Genomic DNA, 20,078 nt, shown 5'->3' on the forward strand with positions numbered 1-20,078 from the left:
GGAAGCGGCAGCCGCACAATAACTGCAGTTCACAGCTTGGAACAGTGTAACCCACAGTGGTAAAGAGTACCTGAGCGTGACGACAATATCCACCTTCACATTCAATTTGACACTCAGTAGATCTAGTTATTAGCAAAATACATTCCAGCAGTAAGTAGAATTTTAATCATTTATTTCAGAGCATCCAAGGATTTCATGTCCTTGAGATGTGACTAATTGAATAAGAAACAGGCGAAATTAACTCAGTTATTTCTATTTAGCTTTATCCATAAATTCAGGCTAAGACAAAAATGCTAGTCCATTGTGCTCTGAGTAAAAAGTATTGGAAAATGTAAAGGACAAAAGTCTCCTGAATTGATTTTTGATGAGGTCTTTAAAGCTTTAAAGCTCAAATCAAAGCTAAATCAACAGCAATTTGTATCTGATGGCCTTGATTTTGGAATAAAACAACAGTTATGACTCGCAAAAGTAAAAAGAATGAGGATGAAGTTCATTTTGAGCTGCAGGGCTCTTTAGCATAAAAAAATCTGGCAACAAATGTCATCAAACCTCACACTAAATTTTCTGGTATTGATTTGTGACACTGGTGAGAGGAAGGCATTTGTCCTCACGTGCTTTTTTAAAATATATATTCTATTATTTTCTTCTCTCACTTTTTCATGGTTTGTCAGTAGGGGATGATGACATGATGAAATAACAGATCATGAACAAAAAACATACATTTTAGTATAAATAAACATTGTTTTCAGCAAGACAATGAAACCTGCATTAAAAAGTTTCCAATGAGTTTCCAAATTGGTATCAATCAAATTATCCATTCTCGTGATTCAGTGGAAATATATATATAATCTGTTAAAAAAAAAAAAAAATCATGCAAAAAAACAAACCCTGCTAAAAGAACTTTGAAAATCTAGCAGCAATGACACCAGAAAAAATATGTAAGTAATGATGGAATAAATACTATCACATTTAAAAAAAACTATTGAAAAGTAAAATTAAAAAATTGAAAAAATGGCAATAAGTCAGTAAATAATTATATGTTTTAGCGGATTTAAATACAGTAAAATAGCATAATTTTATAGTCACACATAGTAAAAGAACAAATTATTACTTGTAAAAAAAATATAGATCTTTGATTTATTTATTAACTTAATTTTTTTTTTTTTGCAATTCTACCCTACTGAACTACTTACTACACAAATGTAATTTAACAAAACAGGTATAAGATTATTTACCATTTTTCAATCCTTAATATACAAAGTATTCTTTTAAATTCAACCAAATATCTGTAAAATAATTTTCAACACTTTTTTCTAATCTAAATACAGTAAAAATTGAAAAAAGCAAGTTTTTAGTAGAACACTGTGAAAGAATGAATTACTATTTGTTAAAATATGGATTTTTGATGTAGATGTTTTTACAGTTTATGCTCTTTTTAAAAAACAAAACATGATTTAACTAGTCACTATCTGTAATTTATCAAAACAGGGAGAATCTATTAAATAACAATTAGAATCTATATTACAAAAATAAAACAGCCAATTGTTACGCATGTCTGCATGATGATCCATACTTCTCATCATGCACATATATTAGGATTTAGACTCGTGTAGTTTTAGTTGTTTAAACCTGAAACAGAGGAGGCATGCCCTGACTGGATGTGACATTCAAAGGGCATCACCACCATCACTGTGCCATTCAAAGGAGCAACCAGACAGACATGGAGGCTGATGAGAGTCACCAAACCCTGCATGGGATGAATCATCAGCAGATAGAGACAGGATATCAAGAAATCTCACTGGTAGCTTCAGAAGGCTGGAAACACAGCACAAATTTTCCTTTAGTTACATTAAATTATTCTTCTGCACATTAAAGAATTCAAATTTTAGATTTTTATTTAAATACCAACTGTACTATGGACACGCTTCTGCCCAACCTTTTGTATTTTCTCATCCTTTGCTTTTTTTAAAAAAAAAACCCTTTTGAAGATGATAGACTGTCATCATCTCACTTCTCTTTAACACGGAGCAACACCGACCGACAGTGCATTATGTATAAACATTTTAAGAGCAAGGAGCAATCAACATATTTACTCTTCGGCAGGCATAAGCTGAGAGCAAAAGATGATGAAAGCCTCTTAGAAATGAATGAAAACTAGATTGTGATGCATTTTGGGTAAGAAGTTCTCCTCAAGTGTACATCCTCCTTTCTTGAGGGTTAATGCCACTGAAGTCCACTCCAGTTTTTTCAGTAATGGAACTGCGCTCAAGATGGCAATGATTCACCGACGAGGAACATCAGAGCTTTGAACACAGCTACGGAAATCCACAGCTGGAGCCATTCAGAAATTTCGTGTATTTAACGTTTTGGGTTTGTGATTCACTCTTTTGAAGGGAGCCCAGGACAAACATGGAAATATTTTAGATATTGTTTTTCTGCATTTCATTTTAGAGGTGTTGGGAGTAGAAATTATGCAGGACATAGAATACGCTGTCAAAATAAAAACATTAACTGTCGTGCAGCGTAAACCGAGAAAAAAGGATTTTAGAAAATACTCTGCTGGTTAGATGAAGGTAGAGAAAGTTAGCTTAGCATAAATACTGGAATGAGAAGGAAACAGCTAGCCTGGTTCTGTCCAAATGGAACAGAATCAACTGGCCTTAGAGCTCAGCAAATAACACATTATGTCCTTCTTTTTAATTTTTTTTTAAACTTCATACAGAAGCAGAAGTGTAAAAATAATGTTTGTTTTTTTTCAACAGAGGGACTGTGGGTGCTTATGTGATTATTATTGAACTATATTTGTCCTGGGAGTAGCTGTCAAGCTGTCAAAATTGTATATTATTTAACAGTTTTGGAACTGTAAACTTTTTTTTAGAAAAAAAACAATAATTTATTGTTATTTCACAGATTTTGCATCTTTTGTAAATTCCAGATAATAACTGGTAAAATCAGACACACACACAAATAATTTACATGTAAACTGCAAATCAATAAATAAAAGGCCAAATGTAAATCATGGCCACATCAAAAAGCTGTATTTTTACAAATGATCATTTTACAACATTTGTCAGTAAAATTACATAACTATTACTGTATTTAAATCCACATTAAATATAGTTATTTTCTAGATATTTGCGGTTAATTGCAAGACAAATTATGTATATGAAAGATTATGAAAACTGAAAAAATTCATTTTAAAATGTAGTTTTTTTAGATTCTCGTTTTGTTAAATTATATATAGCATCTGGTAAAATTACAGAAAAAAGTAGTAATTTACATTGTAAAAAAAAAAAAAAACTAAAAAAAAAAAAAAAAAAAAGCCCAGCTACATGTATTGTCCACATCAAAAATCTGAATTTTATAAATAGTAATTTGTGCTTCTACAAAGTTTGACCACGTAATTCTGGCATTTATTTTTTTAATATATATATTTACTGTATTTAAATAGGGAAAAATATCATTATTTTAAAGATATTTGCCATTATTTGAAAGAAAAATTACACATATTCAGTATTAAAAACATTTTTTCAATGCTTTCCCCAGTTCTGGTAAATTTCAGATAATATCTAGTAAAAATGTCAGAAAAAAACACATCAATTGACGTGTTGTACATGCTAATCCAGTAAAATGCAATGTAAGCAAGGTGCTATAAAAAGCAGTATCCTTTCAGTGGCAGTTTGTTGTGCTTCCTCGGAAGACTACCTTCCTCGCCAGCATCCTATCCGGTGGCAACACAGTTAGATGTTTCATTTTAGATAAGAGACAATTATTGTAGCACATCACACGCACCATCATTATCAGCAGAAATCTCAAACCGCACCACAGAATGCAATCCAGATACCGTGTCCCCGTGCCCTTGGTATTTAATGACATTTCTTTCTGCTCAGGAAGATAGAGGGAATCCATCAGAGCGAGCATTTGGAAATTTTCCGTCTTTTTGAACTTGGCTGTGCTATAAAATTGGGCCACTGGTTTCTCATGCAAAAAAATAAATAAGTTTTAAAAAAAACAAAAAAAACAAAACACATTTACAGTGCTCAAGCTAATCTGAAATTTCCTGTTATGACGCCTTTTTAGCCACATTACCTGTTTCGTTTGAAGATAAGAGACTTAAAAAAAAAAACAAAAAACAAAAAACAGTGGAACAAAATGTGAGCGCATTTGTTTTCAGGGCACATTTGTTTATTCTGCAAATCTCCTCCTCTAAACACTGTCAATTTCAGTCCGGCTCTCACACCATTATGATTCACAGAGGCCAAGCATGAAATGAGTTTCTTTTTTGACAGAATGCATTTTGACTGACAGCTCAACAAATGAGAAATCATTTACTGTGAACAGAGCGCCCGCCTGCTTTTGGCAAGAGATGCTGCCTATCTCTGAGGAGTGTGTGCCCATGTGCGCATATGTGTGTGTGTGTGTGTGTGTGTGTGTGTGTGTGTGTGTGTGTGTGTGTGTGTGTGTGTGTGTGTGTGTGTGTGTTGAAATGACTGTAAAAGTGGATTTAATGTAAAGTCTTCATTGGCATCAGAACCTCAGTAGCTGTTCTGACTATCTAAAAGACAGTTTACTTCAGTTTCCAGTCTTTACAAGGAGTCTTCATCAGCATTTCCTAATTGTGATTATTCCATTCAATGATTTAAAAATCTAAATAGATATTATACTTGACGTCTTATTTGGGTTTGCTTGTTGGTCGTGCATGCAGAGATAATTCACATTCAGACATAACAAACCAGCAAATCTGCTTAAAAGGTGTTTTTGCTGAACAGGAATTACTGTAGACCTAAGGAATAACTATCTAAATGTATTAAGCGAAACATTAGTCCCTAACATCAGCTACTGATCATCCCCAGACCCACAAAGAATATGGTGGAAAAACCCTTGCATTAATGAACTGCAGAAAGGTTCACTTCATTACTTCTCATTTCTCACGGGGGGAGAATGCTTATTTATTCATCCAAAACCTCCATAAAGTAAGTTGTTTTGTGCACATTTGCAAACTGTGCATGGAAAAGAAACCTAAACATGACAAAAACGCTAAGTTTGCCTGAGGTGGAAGAATTGGTGTGTTGATGAAAGCACAATGTGAAGAATTTCAACATTGAGACATAGCTCCAGCTCTATTGAAAAGATGAAAAATGGCAGCACACAAAAACATCAGATCTGTGTGGAGAGATAAAGAGACTGCGGCGTCCTTCAAAAGAAGACATAAAACGAGCATCAAAACCGCATTTGCCTTTTATTTGCCAAACAATTTCCTATTATTTGAAGTTTGACCGGTGCTCTTTGGCTGAAATAATTCAACGGGATCAACCAAATTGTTCACCTCCAGTCACCCAATTATCTCAATATAGTTTAGTATAGTATAGTGTAGTATAGTTTTTAGTATAGTTTTTCTATAATTTTTAATGACAAAAATTATACAAATTACTAAAATAACACTGCTTAATGCTGCAATTTATGACTAAAAATACAAAAAAAATAATAATAATAATCTGAACTGCCAAAATGATCCAAGAGCACCACAAAGTACAGCCTAAAAACTTCCATAAAATTGACTCAGCGCCTCTCTAAACCATAATTGAAGATCAAAATAATCCTTCACGCAATTTTTTAAATTAAATTCTTTCACTGGACTGCACAAACTTTAATCAGCTACACATAAAAATTACATTGACTGTATGTATACAGAGGTTTCACTATAAAATGATGCAGTTTATAGTGTGAAATATACTGAGACCTGCTTGATACCATTTAATATATTTTATCTTTTTTTCAACTAATGGTCTTAAATCTGCTTCAGGCACCTCCACTAAAAGGGCAAAGATCATCATGACAATAAACTGCGGCATTAACCCGCAGAAACGCTACTTTAAGATGAGCTGTGGAGTAATGAGGTGAACACAAATGAAGCACATCACGACCAAGCTGTTCCTTTGCAAGACATTTTTTTCTCACTTTGCCAGTAATGGCTTTTTGCGTATCCAATCTACACTCTGTTCCCTTTCATACAGACACACAGATGGAGATACAGACAAATGCAAACACTGACTGTGCACTAAATGTATTCACTAAATTGTGGCTAAAAGCTCCTTATTTCCTTCACTTAAACATTGTAGCTTTTCAACTAGCAGCTCTACCTGCAAAATGCATTGAATAATGACTAATAATTTATCTGTTTCAGCTGATTTTTTTTCCCTGTTGGCAAAAATGAATTGATAGCTACATGCATTTGTGACAAGTCTCTTTGAATTCAAGTGTGATGCTGCCATCTAGTGTTTTATTTTGATCATTTCTTCTCAGAGCATTCTAGATTTCTAATATTTTTTTTATAACTATCTTTGCATTGCAGAATGTGCTCAAAAATCCGACTGAGACATTTGCTGATAAACTGGTTAATAATCCAGCATTGCCATTTCAATCATGATGTTTTCACTAAAATTAGAGACTTTTAAAGTTCAAATTCAATGTACAGAAGAAAAGCGTGTAACTGTCAGAATAGACTGGACATGCAAAGAAAAACCTGTCAGAAAGTACAATTCAAAACAACACAAAAGTAATCTTGTGTTATTTATTACTTTTTAGATTTACAAGTTATTTCACATCTCTTTTTAAAAAAGGCTAACAACTCTCTGGTGTCACAGTTAGCGATACACAATGAATGAGTTGTACAGTTCGGAAACATCTTCAGATGTGTGTAGCCAGATCAGATCACGGCCTGCTTCCATAAGCAAAGTTATGACTGGCTCTTATAACTGCGTCTCATCCGAGAATAACAAATACCCTTTACACCTGGCACTAAGATGTGATCTGTATCTGGATACCTTTAAGAGAGGGAAGAACAGGGGGAAATGCAGGTGTAAATGCACACAGAACACAGTGGGACTGGTGTGTAATCAGATAAGCCAGGACATATTTAGAGGTGGTCAAGCTTTCACTGTGATCAGATCTCAGTCAGGTGTGAATGCAGTGAAAACAGCCTGACCGTATCCTTAAGAAAAAAGCCTTCCCTGCCTATTCCTGCTACATTCAGCAAGCTGAAACATTGCTGGCAGGTCTTCCCTCAGAAATGATTCATTAATAATGTCCATTTGCGGCATCGCCTTCCTTGACTTACATCATATTAAATGACAAAATCACCAGCTAGCACCTGACTTATTTGCATACTGAGAGTACGGGCCGATAATGAGAATACATTTGTATACTAGGTGTAATAGGCAAAGCTCCAGGATCAGATGTCATTATCCAGATACCTCATCACATGTTAACACCAGCTACAAATGGGGCCAATAAGACAAAAAGCTTCATCGCTTTTCCATTTGCAAGTTCTGCATTAATAAGAGGATGGGTGTTTGTATCTGTATTGACTATAAAGATCAACCTAGAGGGATATGACAAGAGTACAAAATGTGTGTATGTGCATCTATATATGCTGTTTATACACACATACAGAACATACACACACGCACGCTCAAACAACAGGGAAAATGGCAAAACAACCTCAGCATCACGCTTCATAAGAGTTCATTTAAAACGGTATTCAATCAACGGAGACAGAGGCTGAAGATGAACGGGGAGGTAGACAGACACATGGAGGGGAAAGACAGAAGAGAAGTAGTGAGGGATCTTGGGAATTCCCTCTAGCTTATGATTCTTTTAAAAAAAAAGTTCCTTTAATCAAAGAGGATCCAGATAATCTCATCTGTAATCTCAGTTTAAGTGCAGGAGTGGCGAGTGGCTCTGCCCTCTCCTGCCTCTCTGGGTTTTAGCTACGTGATGTCCTTAAAATGATGTTCAGGGCTCATTCACTAAGTTCACTGTTTTGTACTTGCTAATTGCCGCCGCCGCCGCAGCACTGGCTGCTGCGGCCCTGAGGGGTGGCTTCTTGTAGATCCACTCCTGTCCTCGTCCGTCCTCCTTGTCCAGCTCCACCCTGAGGATCACTCTTAGGCAGCTTCTTTGCTACAGGGACAAGAACGCAGATATTTAGAAACAGCAAAGTTAAAACTTCAGGTACAGGACTCAGATTGCACCTGCGACAGGATAGTTAAGAGTTTAAAACACACATACTTCTGGCACACAAAATGTTACCATTCTGAACATATTTAAGCATATACAACTCACTGTAATAGGTAAACTCTAATAAGGAGTTTTAGGGAAGACATGATTTTTTTTTTTTTTGTTAAAGGTGTTAATCACTTGGTTGCACTTTTCACAACTTCTAACACTGAGGGGAAAAAATCTACATGAAGACGGAGTTCTTGTCTAGTAGTTGTAATGAGAAAAAGCACTATTTGCATGGGACTGATATTACCTGGGGGCCTTTTGTAATCCTAATCCTGTACAAATCTGCCATTTCTGTAATTTCTAAAGTAAAAATGCTGCCTTAAATGACCAAACAGCAGTCCTTTGGTAACATTAGCCTTATAGGAATTGGCATCCTGGTGATTTGTGGTGAATTTTTGCAAGGATTGTTGTTTTCTCCACACCTTTCTTCTGTCTCTTTTCTCACTAAATAATTGTGGAGGCTGCGTTGGTAATTCTAAATCAAATATTGGACAGCATGTTGGGTGTATATTCAGAAGGCTCATGTCAGCACACAGTGTGGAGACCAGGTTGGGAAAGACTAAAGGGATCAAAAGAGCAAAATCTCAAAAGATGGATGACATATATGGCAGATAATGTCAATAAGACTTTGCTTTTCTTGTGCAAATGCCCTGCAGAAAACAAAGATATGGGGAAAACAGCTGACACTAGCCCTGTGCAAATGCAGTTTTCATTTAATTACAAACTTTCAACTTAAATTAGCTTGACGTCACCGATTATTGTTCCACTGTTCAGTGAGGAACACTAAGAACCTTAGCAGCTCCTGCTCAGCTGTGTTTTACCATTTACAGATTAATGTATTTAAATTTATATAAATTCTTCATCACGCTAACAGTTTTAAAGACAATCTGATTTTTTTTCTCTCTTTCTTAACAGTGAATGGTGTTGTGCTATGGACAATTTTCCAATTTCCAGTTTGATTTTGAAGTAGTTTTGCTTTATTCTGAACAGAGATGTAGATATTTTTTTCCTGTTAAAATACTAATTTTTGAAACACTATTTACAGTTTTTTATGGTAACTGTATTAATTCAAGAGCACAAGATAACTAATTTGTCTGTAGAAATTGGGTATTTTTTCACTAACTAGCCTTTAGGTCAGGAAAGTGATGGCAATTTCAATCCACTAAAATCTGTCTACAATGTTTTTCACTGCAGAAATGGGAGCAGCAGCAAACTGAGGTGTTACCAGAATGCATCTGTGTTTGGAGGGAGATTTGCTCCCACGTGATACTTACCAATAGCCATGAAAATTTCATTGACATTCATGGCAGTCTTGGCTGAGGTCTCCATAAAAAGTAGACTGTTGTCATCAGCATATGTTTGTGCCTCCTGAAAATATCATTTGGATACAGAAGATAATCTGCTGCAGTTTGTTGTCGTTTCATGATCAAATAAACTCAAGAAAGGTACTGTCACACTGAACCGTATTTCTGCATCTTCTTACCTGAAGATCTACAGCTCTCTTGTTTGCGATATCTGCCTTGTTCCCAGCCAGCGCGATCACTATGTTGGGACTGGCTTGTCTTTGAAGCTCCTTCACCCAGTTTTTTGCACGTACAAAAGTGTCCTGATAAAGCAGCAAACTTGATTAGTATCCTTCACACAGAGAGTTATTATGACTACAGCTATTTTCAACTTCGGTGGAAAATTTTCACTTTGCAGTACGTCCATGACTTGACCTCAAAACACCCACAAGTCTGAACACCTAAACAGGTCTAATTTTAGACGAGATGCAATGAATTTTTAAACGCAGAACCGAGACTCGTGAGTGTTTTGAATCCTTAAGTAATAACCAGCACATAACACACTGATAAAACTCAAGAAGACCTTCGATTATTTGATACTAAGAGTCAGAAAAAACATTAAAGTAAAAATAACAACAGTAGCTACCTCTGAAACAACCACCCTTCATAATTCTGTTGCTCTACACGTGACACCTACTGTGTTGGTGATGTCGTAGACCACGATGGCAGCCTGAGCACCTCTGTAGTACATCGGAGCCAGGCTGTGGTAGCGCTCCTGACCTGCTGTGTCCCAGATCTCAAACTTCACAGTGGTGTCATCCAGGCAGACAGTCTGAGTGAGGAAGGCAGCTGAAGAGGGAAGAACAAAGTATGTAAGCGGATGAAGATCCGGGTAATGTTTTCAGTATCAGTTCAGATTCGTTCTGACAAGTTTCATGTCATTCTCAACATTACAAAACAATTAAATCTGTAACTTTCAGTGAGGCTGATCAATGTGCAAAAAAATAAGCTGGAATGAATGTGACAGATAGCTAGCTGAGTGATAGATAGGATAGTAAAATTTCCCCTTTTCACATGGGGCCAGAGCACAGGGTCAGACATAGCAGAGCAAGCCTGGAGCAGAAAAAGTTTAAATGGCCTTGCTCAAGGCCCCAACAAGTGACTTGAACCTCAAGAGCCCACAAACATAATTAACACACAAATCACAACTACTGCTTCACATACATGGAGGGATTTCTCTTGGAAAAATTGCAGCAGGTATTTTAGAACTCCAAAACAAAAGTCCAAACAGATTGGGACACAATCTAAACGCTGGAGAGGATGTGGTTATTGTGAGGCAGACCATACACACATATTCTGGGGATGCTCTATTCATAAACCCTTCTGGGACAGCGTTCATGGTGCCATCAGAGAAGTCCTGTGTTACGATACTGAATTCACTTGCATGTCTTTTAATTTGGACCCAAGCTTACCTAAAGGTGACCGATATCTCCTAAAAATCTCTATGGCAGCGAGTAAAAAGGCTGTAACAAGGCGATGGCTCCGTGAGGAACCTCCTACTATCGACCAATGAGCAGCAATACTCACAAACATCCAGTGTATGGAACGCATGACTTTCTGACGACCTGATTTTTACTGCAATTTGTACAAAATGATCTGTAGTACCAAAATTCTTCCATTTATAATCGAATGTTGGGACACCTTTATCTTTATCCTTCGATTAGGATACTGCTCTTCAATAATATTAGGAGAAATCAATGATCCAAATGTGGTTTAAAACGTAACAAAAGCTAGTAAGAGGGCCTGAAAGTTCAGATAACTTCCGTATGCAAAATCCAATTCAGTATTAAAACTGGAAATGTATTGGTTATCATTTATCAATGTATTCGGCAATGTATGCTAGGGTGGGTATCACAGCTTTATGTAACATTTATCAACAGTCTTCAAACACCCTAAACCAGCATAGGCTGTCCCGTCAATCTCTGGTGAAACTCTGGTTGATTCAGATAATATAAATATGAAAGACATATTCATTATCCTTAAAGTAGGTTAACAGAAAAGTACCATTATGTTGTTATATCAGGACAAGTATTAATAAAATACGAACAATATTCATCCCCTACATGAACCTAGCAACATAATCTACCCACAAAGACACACAAAGCTTTAACACAAAATTCACTGTTTCAGAAGTCTAGAAACATGTTTCTCTTACCTCCAATGGTACTCTCCTGAAATTCATGAAACTGGCCTTTGACAAATCGCAGCACTAAGCTGGACTTGCCCACTGCCGACTCCCCCAGCAGCACCAGTTTGAACTGGCAGATTTTATTTGCTGCTGCGGCACCATTAGGCCTGTTTGCTCCTCCACCACGCCCAGCCATTGACAGACAGAGACTGTTATGGATGAGATGGTCCGAAACTACTGGTCGGCGAGGTGTAAAGATGGGAGAAGATCTTGGAAACAGAGGCACTGACAGTAAGTGAGGTGACAGATCAAACTCCTGGTGTCAAAAACCAGATGGGGCAAACAGCAGAGGACTGACCCCGGTTACCTGGGAAAAAGAAGAAGCATGGAAACAAAGACATGCAGTAAAATCTTTACATTTCAGAGGCTGTAACAGCACATTTTTGGCATTCTTCTTTGGAAAAACATCAACCAAAAGTGGATTACATAAATTTCATATCACTTGATTGATCAATTAATCAACTTTTCATTTGTTTTGTTTTCAGGGCAACAACTGTTATCTCTAGTGTATTCAGACACATCTAAGTACTTTATGGAGCCCTAAATAGTTAAATATTAAACAAATAGATTATACAATATGAAATAAAGATATCAACATGTCAATAAACTGAACAAACCACATGTACAAGTGAGGCAAAATGTTAACTAATTACTAATCTTGCTAGATCAGATAAAGCAAGGAATTTGAAGAAGCACCCTTGGGCTCTAGGGGATATAAAAATGATTAACCTGTCCATTCAGCCAATAATTTTCATATTAATCACTAGGCAGGGCAGTGGGGCAGCACAATAATAAAACTGACATTGTGATATTGTGTTTTATACACACACACATATATATATAGTGATATGAATTTTGTTTTTCCAGGTAATTCCGTTTGGAAAGAATTATAATTCTAAAATAAGTAGACTGATCAAGTAACCAAGTAAATCTGTATTAGTGCTAAAAAAATATTTTTAAAAAATCTGATAATGGCACCTTTCTCATATGGTGCTGTGCATGGCATTCAGACCTGGCTTTGCACTCATCATACAGAGCTTAGTGGTGCTGATTTTAATTGTCAGACAGTTTAGTTGTGTTGTCCCATGCAGTGACAATAACTCCAAGATGTTGTCGACAAAGTGTCTACTTTTGGTCAATGTAGCCGAAATGTTTCTTTTTGTAACCAATTAACATTTTTCAGTGTTCTTCTCCTATTCCTCACTCATTTTGCTTTGCACATGTGGAGGCTCCATGTCAACAAACCCTGTGCCTTCCAAATAAAAGTTAAAAAGAAACTGGTGTATCCAAGAACCCTTAAATCACAGTACATTGTGTTTCATCAGACACACTTCTCTTGTAGATTAGTCATGGAAAATGAGACCCGTATGGATTTTCTTTTAATATTAAGCAGCAAAAAACGTTTTAGCACCATCGCTTTCATCGTAATTGTTCTTTCTTCAAAATGCACTCCCTGTGTCGTGACTATTGCACATTATGTCCTCGATGCTGAAATAATATACTGTGCATCCGTGTTCATCTTTATTTGGTTGTAGATATTTTTGTTGCTGCATCTTTTACCAGGAACACTTTAATTTCATAATGCATTTTATGTCAGAATGTCAAGTAGACCAGCTAGTCTACTTGTCGCTCATTTTACTACCTGGTGTATTAATCCTTGTTTGAGTTAGACTAATAAACCTGCCTCTCTGATATGGTGGCCAGTGTTACTGCAAATTATATTGGGATCAGAATGTGTGGTAATGAGTGGCTTATTTTTCCGAGTGCACAAGTACACTTTAAAACATCTTGCTCACAATTCTTAAACATTTAAAAGAAATAAGGTGTTCATGTAGGGTTAGGTGATCATGTAAAAAACTCAAACAGCTCAGCATGCCACTCAAAAGCATGCATCCAGCATCGTCATGATAATTAGAATTTAGCTGAGAAACCAAAGATTTTGCAACACCTCACTCAACTGACGGATTAAACTGACTGTTCAATGTTTGTCTCCTCAGCTTTAAACTGTCATCTTCCCGGCGTCAACATCACAACTTTATCAACAAAGTGGTGATATTTATTCGAATTGAAAACACGACAAACTCCACCCAAGCCGATTACCACACCGACTAAAACTGCTGTTGTTAACTTGTACCGTCTAAACGGACAAAAACAACAGCAGCAGGGAGTTAGCTCCGAGGCTAACGCTCGCCTGTGATAACGATGAGATGAGCTAGCAATGCTAACGTCGGCTAATACAAAACAATACTAGGAAACAAAGAACGTGACGGCGTTCTTACCAACAACGAAGAACAATGTTCACTCCGTCCTGTGACCAGGGACTTGTAGCGGTGTTGTTCCTCGTTAAGGACGTTTTGTGCTTTTCCCCCAAAAACACATTCAGCTTCAGCAAACCAGACGCTTCCGCCTTGTGTAACCAAAACACTTCCTGGATCCATCAGTCATGTGATACAAAGCCACAGCCAATTAAATGGGAGGACAGCAAGACGTAAGAAGGAGCCAGGTCACGGCCTTCTGATAAAAAAAATGATTTATTTTAAGAAAAAAAATAATCAATATATACACACTTACAACGAGTTTTTGAGAAAGATTAATCAGCATTACAATAATATTTTGCAACAATATGTATTTTCATAAATATGAAAATGTTTAAATTCGAGCAGACCGTTTTTTTTGAACCCCAGTTATGATTTTTTTGCCACATTAAAATGTAATTCCTGGTGTTTAATATGTTAAGATCATATTCAAATTTTTCAGGCTGGAAAAATTACTGGAATAACATACTTGTGTGTCAATATTCTGAAAAAATAAAGTCTACATGTCAGTAACATATATGGTCAGTGCAAACATTTGGGACATTGCTAGAACATTTTCAGCTTTTGAGAAACTACTTTTTTTTTTTTTTTAAATGCTTTACATTTCTAGTGATTAGCTTTGCATGACAGTGAATGCTTTTTGTGATCAAGTAATTGTGCACACCAACAAGATGCCCGTTTTTCTATAACTGATTTTACTATTGTAATACTGTACTGTTATATCTCTTATGTTTGTTTGTTTGTTTGTTTTTATTTGTTACTTGGATGTTATTATGTATGTTTTTGCAGAGGTGAAGTTCTTAAAATGTTGGTCACTTTGTTTTAGTCGATAGACATTCTAGCATGTTTCTGCCACATGGTGGTGCAATGGGGCAATAAAGTGGAAAACTCAGCAGATTAAACCAAAAGTAACTTTGATGAATGTTTTTGGACTGTTTACACACATATTATTTATACAATCAGCCAAACAACAAAAGTTTGTATTTTGAATAAGGAAAGCAATTTATTTGGTTAAAATAAAAGACTTTCAATGTGAATATATCTGTCAAGTCTAAGTTTCAACACTTGATGTGTCTTCTGCTAAAACTTGTCTTTGTTTTGTTGTCCATAATAAAAGTTTTCTTTATGATGCACTTGTTTGTAAAAACAAGCAATGATAAGTACAATCAAACCAGCTATTAAATGTACACTACCAGTCAAAAGTTTGGACACATCTTCTCATTCAATGGCTTTTATATATTTGTATTATTTTCTACATTGCAGATTAATACTGAAGATTAACACTTTTTTATTTACAACATAATTCCATATGTATTATTTCCTAGTTTTGATGTCTTCAGTATTAATCTATAATGTATCAAATAATTAAATACAAACCATCCAATGAGAAGGTGTGTCCAAACTTTTGACTGGTAGTGTGGGTTGTTTTTGAGACAAAACCAACAGTGGACTGAAATTGTAACTAACTTGTCTTTACTGTGACAGTGCAAACATGAGCAAAGCATAGTTGACTGTGAAGATTTGGTTGCATGATATCAAATTATCTGTTGCACAGATCAGTCATGCAGCAATTGACATACACAGCCTGAGGAAGCTGTTTCAGCCTCATGCAGTCGTCGTAGTTGTAGCAACTCTGGAAGCGATTCACATCTGTGGAAGAACAGAAAAGACATTTAAAGAAATTAAAAGAAATTAATCTGAACTAGTCCAAGTAACTTTTTTTTTTATTTTTAGCTAAGAAATTCACTGAAGGCAGGTGTGCACTTACTAGATCCTAACGTCATGACGACACTGGCGCAGGCATTGGCATTACCAGAGCACGTCTGTGTAGAGCTTGAACACCGCGTCAGCCCTCCACAGTAACATCTCAAAGCTTCACCTAGAAGAGGAAGAGAAATTTGGTTTCAACCCTTGTATGCAAACTAACGTTCAGCTTTAACTGCCACATATCAACGTTTAAATCTAAAAAAAAAAAAAAAAAAAAAAAAAAAAAACATCAAACAATATTCAACGAAAACAACATGTTCTTTTACAAAAGTCCTCCAAACCTGGCTTGCTTTGTGGACAAATATTAAATACACAAGCATATATGTTATAAAACTGACTGCAGGATTGCAGGTTAACTCACTCTGACTGACAACCACCAAAACCAGAAGAGCAACAATAACAGTCTTCATCTTTTCACAATTCTTCTTCTCTCTTCACCAGTTCCTGTGGGGAAAGAAAGGTGGCGAAATATAAGAAGATTAAATTCTGCATTTGTTCCAAAAGCTCTTTTGTGAGCTTCCACATATTTAAAAACTGTAAACATATCCCACCTGGACAGTGATCCTGCTGTGTGATGTGTGCCAGTCAGATCCCAGCCTCCTTTATATCTGGTCTTGTTGCGCAATTGATGCAAATCCAGTATTTCATTAAGTCTGAGATGATAATATCCCAGCTGATGAGTTGTGCTACTGGTGTGTTGATACTGTGGCCTCCTTTTTATCCCATCTTTGTTGCGAAATTGTTACATTGCTGTTGGATATTCAGTATATTATTAACTCTGAAATTCGTCCTCTGGGTTTTCCTCACTGAGTGACTTTTCAAGGCCGGACATGGATGCCAAGACACACATTCTTATCAGCACTGCTTTACGGGAAACATAGCAGATTGTAACACCACAATCACACAAACAGCGCTTCAAATCCACTCTTACTACATAATAATGTCAATATTTAAATATGATGCAATAATCAAATGTCCTCTTTTCTTGTTGTTTTCTACCAGTGTTCCCTTTAAAATTCATGTCACAACATCAGTGTAAGAGGCTGCTGAAACTGGAGCAATCTACAAGGAACAAACATGAATCACTTGTGAAGTTTATGCTGAAGCCCTGATAGAAAGCTTGAATTGAATTTGTCTGAAAACGTGGATATGAAGCTTTATTTTCTGCTTTGTCATTCAGGAATGATGGTATTTATGTGCAGCTTCACTCTGACTGAAACATGAAAGATACTGTTAATTCTCCAATATAATTGGATTGAGAATCACAGCAGCATTTAGAGCATTTTCTCAGTGAAAAATATCCCATCTTCTGTCTAGTTTTCCTGACGCGGACACAAATATCCGGGCATCTGTATTTGTTCCTGAGCTTAAATCAGAGTTTGTCCAAAGCAGTTACTCCACAACTAGATTTACCAAATGTTCTTTCCAAAAATGAAGATATTTAAGCTGCTTTTCTGACTGACGAGAGACGTTTTACTGCAACCAACCAGTCTTGCATATGCTACTTATTCTGACATTATTGAAATATAAATAATAAATTAAACATGTAAATTGTGTGACAAAAGAGTAAAAGACACAGTAAAATGTTTTCTGCATTTATTTTGTCAGCCAAGGAGAAATCATTCAAAAAGAATAAAGTTCCTGAATACTCTGAATATCGTACGAGTATCGTGAGTTCATGTTTTTCCTCAGAGGCATTCATTTGTGAATTAATAACAGATTTTAATATTTCATGGGAGCCTCTTTTTTTTTTTTTAGCTAAATACCTTTATTTATTTGTTTAATTTTATAAGCAGCTATGAGGTGTTTATAGTAGATGCTTGAGAATTTTTTTGTTGAGGAGAGAGCAGTTAAGATTATTTAACAGTAATATATTTGATGCCTTGATGAGGAAAACTAGGTAAGTTTTCTAAAATGTCTTTAGGACAACATAAAAAGGAGATGTTCAATGGAATTATAACTATAGTCTTAAGTTATGTTGTGTGTACTGCTTGGTGGAGTTTGGAAAGTCCAAAAATTATGAATTCACAAATAAAAAATGCTAAACTGAGAAAAACATTCAATGAATAACAACAAACAATCGATGCTGTGTGATGCACATATTCCATTCCCTACATGCAAAGTGAAGCATGTGCCGTTTTTATTCCTCTATATAATAAAACATCCGACCACTCCAACCTGTCTGCCATATAAATACAGTATCTGCGTACACAATCAACAGGTTGTCATGTAGAATGCTTACACATTAATTTGGAAACCTTTTCCTTAGGAAAAAGAATAAACAACTTTACCATGCAAGGAGGTAACAGGTATTATCAACTGCAAATTGCTCTGAGGATGTTGAAAAAAAATATACATTATATACTGGAACCCACTGCTGTGGAGGATTTTTTTTTTTTTTAAAGACACACTTCAGTTAAGCCAAGATAATGCACAAATGACATGCTTTTGCATAGAAATGGTGTAAATTAGTTGGAGTTTGACAAAGAAGAGAGCCCAGAATTTAAAAAGGGGAAACAGAGCACACTGACAATCTCTAGCAGAGTCTCCTGTAACACTGTAAGAAGTTGCGTGTCAGTAGTTTGAGTTACTCATCCAGTGCTGCTTTTTCCCCTGAAACACTTCAATCTGTGAGGTCCAGACACCACGACTGCTCTGTGCTCTGAGTTTGGACACCAATGCTGGAGCGTCGAGACGATGCGCTTTCACTGTCCCGGCTCTCCATGGAGCCTCCGTTCCCCAGCAGGCACTCCAAACTGGTGTGTTCTATGGCAGACGGGTCGCCCAGTGGGAGGTGGGCCTCAAGAACATCCGATCGTGGTGAACCTGAATCCAGAGAAGAGGCAGAAGGCTGGCAGGGTAATATGGGTGGAGAGACAGAGATGGGGTAGGTAGATGGGTGTGAGTCCTCAATTTGGAAAAGAGAGGTGTCCTGGATCAGATTATGAGACGTCGAGGTGGACATCAGAACACAAATGGCCTCATTTGAGGCTTGTGGAAGGTTGAGATGGGGGTAAGAAGTGAGTGAAGGGTCCAGCAGGCTGTGTGTAGATGAACCTGTAGGGGCACTGGACAAAAGGCAAGAGAATTCATCATTATCACTGCAAGGCTGCAGGCACAGAGTGGGCTGGGACTGGCTGATGGTGGTGGGACTAGCACTGAGAGGTCTGTTTTCTGAGTCTTCATGCCCAGCAGGACGTGTGAGGCCTGAACTTCCACCCTGGAATCCTGGACTGATGTTGAGAAGAGACGGGCTGGTCCACAGATGTGTGGTTGTGCTCTCAGAGCTGTGACTTAACTTTGGTGCAGAGTTTAGAGAGAGCGGTGGACAGGAGTTTGCTGGCGGACTGGAGGATTGAGGCCGGTGGTGGACCTCTGTTTGGGTTTCAGCAGTTCCACTGTAGCTCCACTGGCCAGCAGCTGGGGCATTTTGGTGGCTGTGGCCTTGGTGGCTCCCAGGGTCGTTGTGGAGGTGGTAGGACGAGTTGAAAGGCAGGCCAGTGTTGGAGGCTGTGTGAGTGCTGGACACCATTTGCACAGCATAAGGATAGGAGGGGAATGAGGCTTGGTAGTGATGTACAGACACATGAGCCTGGAGGAGATGCAGCATGTGGTGCAGGCCCTTGGTAAGCTCAGACACTTCCTGGTTTAATGCGCCCATCTGTGAAGAGAGCGCAAACAGTTTAGTCACGACATGAGAAGACTTGGAACAGATTCTATCTTACCTTGCATTTTTTTTTGTCCTCACACTGAGCAAACATGGTGAGCTATGAAGAGACGACACTGAAGAACCAAAAAAACCCCCCAAAAAACAGTTCTATTCACTTAGGTCCCCAGAAGAGCGACAAATCAATAAGCTTCTATTTTGAAGGTTTAATCTTGGTCTCATGACCAGATATAATTTTCTGATGACCTCCCAAAAGAGAACCAAACACTGAAAAATGATTTAGAGTCTTGGAAGAAGAGGCCTCTTGCGCAGGAGCTAAATCCCAACGGACACAGGCCAATGTAACTGACACAAAGAGGGAAGAAAATAGGCAGAAACCGTGAACAAGGCAGTGAAACAAGGAAAAGGGGCCAGAAGGGCCACAAGTACAGCTGTATTGTTGTCAAATAGCTTTTGTTTTTTCATATTGCAGAGTCAGCACTCCCTGACTATCCACTGCATTGCAGAAGTGCCCTGCTGATTAATTAATATTGACTTCAGACAGCACCTACCTGGGCCCATCTGGATCCTCTCGCAGCACCTGCTTTCACGCTATTTACATTCAGATTAAGAGTGCAGGGAGAGGCTCAGATAGAGGCAGAAATTGAGTCAGCTTAATCTGACTGCATGTTCTCACGTCAAATATACCAACAAGGCTGATATTCGACGCCAGAAAAGTAACTTTGACAGAA

At 37.2% G+C, this 20,078-nt stretch overlaps 3 protein-coding genes across 3 annotated transcripts in view; all 3 read right to left on the reverse strand.

Moving 5' to 3' along the window:
* Positions 1 to 6,557: 6,557 nt before the first annotated feature.
* LOC111566728 (ras-related protein Rab-5C-like) lies at positions 6,558 to 14,035 on the reverse strand. The gene is made up of 6 exons (XM_023267481.3): positions 13,878 to 14,035; positions 11,566 to 11,905; positions 10,048 to 10,199; positions 9,551 to 9,673; positions 9,342 to 9,435; positions 6,558 to 7,962 (listed from the first exon to the last, which is right to left on the reverse strand). The coding sequence occupies exons 2-6, from the start codon at positions 11,732 to 11,734 to the stop codon at positions 7,832 to 7,834; spliced, it is 669 nt and encodes a 222-aa protein (XP_023123249.1). The 5' UTR covers positions 11,735 to 11,905; positions 13,878 to 14,035; the 3' UTR covers positions 6,558 to 7,831.
* An 855-nt stretch (positions 14,036 to 14,890) lies between these two features.
* On the reverse strand, positions 14,891 to 16,389 carry LOC111566738 (CD59 glycoprotein-like). The gene is made up of 4 exons (XM_023267493.3): positions 16,232 to 16,389; positions 16,042 to 16,124; positions 15,682 to 15,792; positions 14,891 to 15,563 (listed from the first exon to the last, which is right to left on the reverse strand). Exons 2-4 carry the CDS (start codon positions 16,088 to 16,090, stop codon positions 15,454 to 15,456), a joined length of 270 nt encoding a protein of 89 aa, XP_023123261.1. The 5' UTR covers positions 16,091 to 16,124; positions 16,232 to 16,389; the 3' UTR covers positions 14,891 to 15,453.
* Positions 16,390 to 17,263: 874 nt separating this feature from the next.
* The window catches only part of LOC111566724 (potassium voltage-gated channel subfamily H member 4-like), a 45,566-nt gene continuing 42,751 nt past the window's right edge, over positions 17,264 to 20,078 (reverse strand). The window contains exon 16 of the mRNA XM_023267474.3: positions 17,264 to 19,341. Within this exon, the coding sequence (XP_023123242.1) occupies positions 18,304 to 19,341 (1,038 nt within the window). The 3' untranslated portion in view covers positions 17,264 to 18,303. The remainder of the gene's footprint in view (positions 19,342 to 20,078) is intronic.

This window comes from Amphiprion ocellaris, chromosome 18 (genome assembly GCF_022539595.1).
Source record: "Amphiprion ocellaris isolate individual 3 ecotype Okinawa chromosome 18, ASM2253959v1, whole genome shotgun sequence".
NCBI lineage: Eukaryota > Metazoa > Chordata > Actinopteri > Pomacentridae > Amphiprion > Amphiprion ocellaris.

Bases quoted from the DNA above. Each gene is read 5' to 3' on its own strand.
- LOC111566728 (XM_023267481.3), bottom strand. From the start codon at position 11,734: ATGGCTGGGCGTGGTGGAGGAGCAAACAGGCCTAATGGTGCCGCAGCA. The intron at 10,200-11,565 runs GTAAGAGAAACA...TTCCCTCTTCAG, and splicing joins TCAGGAGAGTACCATTGGAG to CTGCCTTCCTCACTCAGACT. The intron at 9,436-9,550 runs GTAAGAAGATGC...TGATATTTTCAG, and splicing joins AGAGAGCTGTAGATCTTCAG to GAGGCACAAACATATGCTGA.
- LOC111566738 (XM_023267493.3), bottom strand. From the start codon at position 16,090: ATGAAGACTGTTATTGTTGCTCTTCTGGTTTTGGTGGTTGTCAGTCAG. The intron at 15,793-16,041 runs GTGAGTTAACCT...TTCCTCTTCTAG, and splicing joins TTTGGTGGTTGTCAGTCAGA to GTGAAGCTTTGAGATGTTAC. The intron at 15,564-15,681 runs GTAAGTGCACAC...GTTCTTCCACAG, and splicing joins CGTCATGACGTTAGGATCTA to ATGTGAATCGCTTCCAGAGT.